The sequence below is a fragment of the Lucilia cuprina genome, chromosome 4 (assembly GCF_022045245.1).
Source record: "Lucilia cuprina isolate Lc7/37 chromosome 4, ASM2204524v1, whole genome shotgun sequence".
Classification (NCBI taxonomy): Eukaryota; Metazoa; Arthropoda; class Insecta; order Diptera; family Calliphoridae; genus Lucilia; species Lucilia cuprina.
Window position 1 is genome coordinate 90,847,532 of NC_060952.1, and position 5,012 is coordinate 90,852,543.

At 31.4% G+C, this 5,012-nt stretch overlaps 1 protein-coding gene across 1 annotated transcript; it reads right to left on the reverse strand.

The window, feature by feature from the left end:
* Nucleotides 1–338: 338 nt before the first annotated feature.
* LOC124419782 lies at nucleotides 339–1,909 on the reverse strand. Its single transcript, XM_046950403.1, has 2 exons — nucleotides 1,541–1,909; nucleotides 339–1,486 (listed from the first exon to the last, which is right to left on the reverse strand). The coding sequence occupies exons 1-2, from the start codon at nucleotides 1,686–1,688 to the stop codon at nucleotides 441–443; spliced, it is 1,194 nt and encodes a 397-aa protein (XP_046806359.1). The 5' UTR covers nucleotides 1,689–1,909; the 3' UTR covers nucleotides 339–440.
* Between the last annotated feature and the right edge of the window lie 3,103 nt (nucleotides 1,910–5,012).

Genomic DNA, 5,012 nt, shown 5'->3' on the forward strand with positions numbered 1-5,012 from the left:
ATTGAAAATTAGATTTTCCATTTGAAATTCAGAAAATTCCAATTGAAAATGAGATTTTTCATTTTAAATTCAGAAAATTCCAATTGAAAATGAGATTTTTCATTTTAAATTCAGAAAATTCCAATTGAAAATGAGATTTTTCATTTGAAATTCAGAAAATTCCAATTGAAAATGAGATTTTTCATTTTAAATTCAGAAAATTCTAATTGAAAATGAGATTTTTCATTTGAAATTCAGAAAATTCCAATTGAAAATAAGATTTTTCATTTGAAATTCAGAAAAATTCATTTGAAAATGAGAAATTTTACTTGAAATTCTGAAAAGCACAAAAGAAAATTGAAATTCAGATTTTTTTATTCGGATTGTTGCAAAAAGATGTACAATTTAAATTAAAATAAAAAAAATTTAATAATAATAATAATAATAATAATAATAAACAATTAATGGCCAACGGGCATATTTTGCATATCTGCTGCTGCTTGATGAAATGTGGTGGAATGCTGTATAGCTCTACTGCAGTCCCCAACTGTAATTTGAGTGATGCCTTCATCTATTAGACTTTCTAGGTAAATGAGTCTTTGTTCCCCTACGTTGGGTGGTGCAGTGTTGGGTATAGTAATTTTTGACTTCACATGTGCTTTAATTTTCCCCCATATTGTCTCAATGGGATTGAGCATTGGGGAGTACGGACTCAATCTTAGTAACGTTGCTTCAGAATTTTCAAATAATCGTTCCAGCTTGCTGTGACATGGAGCATTGTCGCATACAACTACCAGTTCGGAAAGGTTGTTGCCCAAATCCTCCCATTTTCTAAAAACATCCTCTACATAGCCATTAGCAGCATTAGCGTTAAATGAACCTCTTTTCAGACACATTTTTATTACGCCTGATGTACCTATGGTCCCAATTAGGTGAATGTTAGGTCCTCTCGACGTAGGAACTGTCTGTACTGCACGTGTACCACATCTCGACCAGCCACGTTTCCGCCTACAAAACAAATTGAAATTTGTTTCATCAAGCCATACCACTTGCTTTCCATCTCTAACAAATTCGTTCAGTAATTGAACATATTCTCGTCTTTTCGTCTTATTGAGTTCATTATTCATAGAACTGGGTTCACTGTGTACTCCTTTTACTGTATACATTCTACCATGTAACGTATTGCTTATTGTTGATAAAGCAACTCTTTTTTCAGATTGCGCATATATTTTATTTGAAATTTCTTTTAGGGTTATATCGGATTTCTCCTCAACCCAGCTTAGTATATCATTAATTTCATTCTCTGTAAGTATCTTGGGCTTATTTCCTCCTCTTTTAAGCGCACATTCCTTGTAATTAACCACCCAGTTGTGAGCTGTTTTGTAACATATACCTAATGACGCAGCTAGCTCAGACCAATCATTACCACGATTTGCGGCTTCCAAAATACGACTACGGTCTTGGTCACTATATTTTTTATATTTTTTTCTTTCCACAATTTCACCATCTATTAAAATATTTTAAAATTATAAGTGAACATAAAAAATTTATTATTACTTACCGCTAATTGATCTCCTGCATAATGGGCATCTCAGATTTGCTGACGAATAACATTTGTCATGGTAAATATGGCCACACGGGATAAGTTTTCGGACTTTTCCCCTAGACATATTGCACAAGCAAATAGCACACAAGTCCTTGAATTCCATAACTTTTTAAAAATTCTTTTAATTCAACTACGTATTAACACCACAATGCAAATGGAAATTATGTGTTTTATGACAGATATGTATGCATGGATTTCATAGCCAACTGTATGTATGAATTTATATTATATATATTGTTATATTATAAATTTATTTTTTTTTTCTCACTTTCAATTGCATTATTCTGAATTTCAAATGAAAAATCTCATTTTCAAATGGAATTTTCTGAATTTCAAATGAAAAATCTCATTTTCTATTGGAATATTCTGAATTTCAAATGAAAAATCTCATTTTCAACTGGAATTTTCTAAATTTCAAATAAAAAATCTCATTTTCAATTGGAATTTTCTGAATTTCAAAAGAAAAATCTCATTTTCAATTGTTCTTTTCCGAATTTTAGCTGAAAAATCTTATTTTCAATTGAAATTTTCCAAATTTCAAATGAAAATTCCCATTTTCAACTGTTCTTTTCTGAATATCAAATGGAAAATCTTAATTTCAATTGATATTTTCTCAATTTAAAATGAAAATTCTCATTTTCAATTGGAATTTTCTGAATATCAAATGGAAAATCTCAATTTCAATTGATATTTTCTGAATTGAAATGAAAAGTTCTCATTTACAATTGAAAAAGGTGTAGACTATAGACTAGACTGGATTGTCGAGAGTTTTAACGTGAGCACCTGCCTTGACAGTCTTATCTCACGGAGGTATCATCCACTGGGTAAACTTGAGAACGGTCTACCATAGCCCCTTTGTTCTTCAATAAAGAACGCAGGTGGCAATTTTTGTACATCGGTCCATGCACAAGTACTTTGCTGGAGTACTCGAGCTACCTAATCTTTTGACCATCGAATGGCCTCTGATGTTTCTGCTACAGCACCTAGAGACATAACCGGTAGACCGAAGTACAATCATCAATATGCCGAGGACATATTTCTTACTCACAGGGACACACTGTGGTAATTCTGATATGAACAGAATAAACTCTGAACTTATCTGGACAAGAAAAGAAAATTCAATGGTATCAAGTGTATATGATACCTTTCATCGATCATCATTCAACCCAGCACACTTCCTGAAGGAACCTCAACCAACTGACCAGCCAGGACATAGTCCTGCGGGCAACTGGCTACCCGTAGAACCAGACTATGCGGTGCTCTGGTCTGACCTCTGGCAAACTATGAAAGGACTAAGGCAAGCAGTAGACTGTAACCAATTGGCCACCTCTTTATACCCCGGTATTGCAATAACACCAAGGTGGAGGTCTCGCCAAGATGACATACCCCCGGAAGGAAATAGACTATACAATTGCATAGACAATATACTAGACAAAAAACTAGACTATAAACTAGACAATAGACTAAAACAGCCTAAACTCTAAAGGCTAGACTTTATAATAAACCATGGACTAGATTACGAATTAACGAACTGATAGAAGTTTCAGGATAAGTACGAAAATTATCCACATTACGTTTCGACTTTGGACTTAAGTTTAAACTACGAACTGAAGCATGTTTGGGATAAGTTCGAAAGCTGTGTGAAATGCTTTAGTAACCACCTTGCGTGGTTACTAAAGCATTTCACACAGCTAGTACATTCCTTTAAAATGTGTGTTTAACAATTACTTTGATTTCTAACAAGAGAATCAAATCAACTACCAATAATCAAACAGACATCTCCATATTCTGAGATCTTGTTAATTTAAGAAATAAGCAGAACATATCTTGACTATAGTTGTTCTGTTAAAATGTTTTTATTTTTAGTTTCAAGGTTTGTGGAAAAAAACATAATAAAATTGTTCATTAAATAATGTTAAATTTTATATATTTTTATAAAAGTAAAAAAAGGTAACAACAAAGTGAGTTCTGCTTTCACAAGTTACAGAAAGCCATTAACAAAATTGCAAATAAGGTAATTTAAATTTTCAAAAGAAAATTCGACATTAATTTTTATGTTATGTCCAGTATCGCTATATAAAAGTTTAATCCATTTACTTCTATAGACAACAACAAAATTGTACTGAGCACAAAATTAAAAATTCCTTGCAGCCGATTTACTTCCAGACATGACTAAAAATAGAAGGAAATACCTTTTTCAATAATAAGCCTTTAATTTTTTGCTTTCTTCGTATAACACAAAATTTTACACCTAAAAAAAAATCCAAAATAAAAAACCTTCAAAATGTACTTAAACTGTCTACCAAATATTTTATTAAAATTTCATAGCAAAAAAAAAATACGCAAAGTAAAAACAAGATAAAAAGTAAAAGTCATTTAACGCCAAAAAGATTATAATGTATATCATTCTTTTTTTCTCGACTTCTTCAAGTAATTTAAAGGAACGCATAAAAACCGCTATAAGTTGTTGTTTGTAATAAAACATGTTACGACATGAGAAGAAACCAACATAAGTAAATCATTTATAAGAAACAAATTTCAACAGACTTTTGAGCTTTAATAAAAAAAAGGAAACCAACACTTGATGTTTATTTTTCTGGTTAAATATGTAAACATTCATTCAACTTGGAAAATTATATAAAAACGATAAGTCGAATAAAATATTCCATCTATTGAATAAGTGATAAACTCTTGAATAACTGAACATAAAAGCCAAAAAGTATGCTTTTACGGAAAAATAACAAGGGTGCGGAATTTAATCTAATTTCAAATACATCAATATAAGCAGATAATAACAGTAACAACGTTAGGAATTAAGTATGTATATTGATTTATATAGGGAAAACTCATGTGGTATTTCAAACAAAATTCAAAAATGAATCAAGAGAATTTAGCTTGGAAATCGTCTAGTCACAGTCTAGTCATAGTTTAGTCCATAGTCTAGTCTATAATCTAGCATATAGTCTAGTCTATAATCTAGCATATAGTCTAGTCTATAATCTAGTCTACAGCCTATAGTATAGTCTATAGTCTAGACAATAATCTAGTCTAAAGTCTAGTTTATAGTCTAGTCTATAGTCTTGTCTATAGTCTAGTCTATAGTCTTGTCTATAGTCTAGTCTATAGTCTTGTCTATAGTCTAGTCTATAGTCTAGTCTATAGTCTAGTCTATAGTCTAGACTATAGTCTAGTCTATAGTCTAGTCTATAGTCTAGTCTACAGTCAAGTCTACAGTCAAGTCTATAGTCTAGTCATAGTCTAGTCATAGTGTAGTCATTTTCTAGTAAAAGTCTAGTCATAGTGTAGTCATAGACTAGTCATAGCCTAGTCATAGCCTAGTCATAGTCTAGTCTATAGTCTAGTATATAGTCTAGTCTATAGTCTAGTCTATAGTCTAGTCTATAGTCTAGTCTATAGTCTAGTCTAT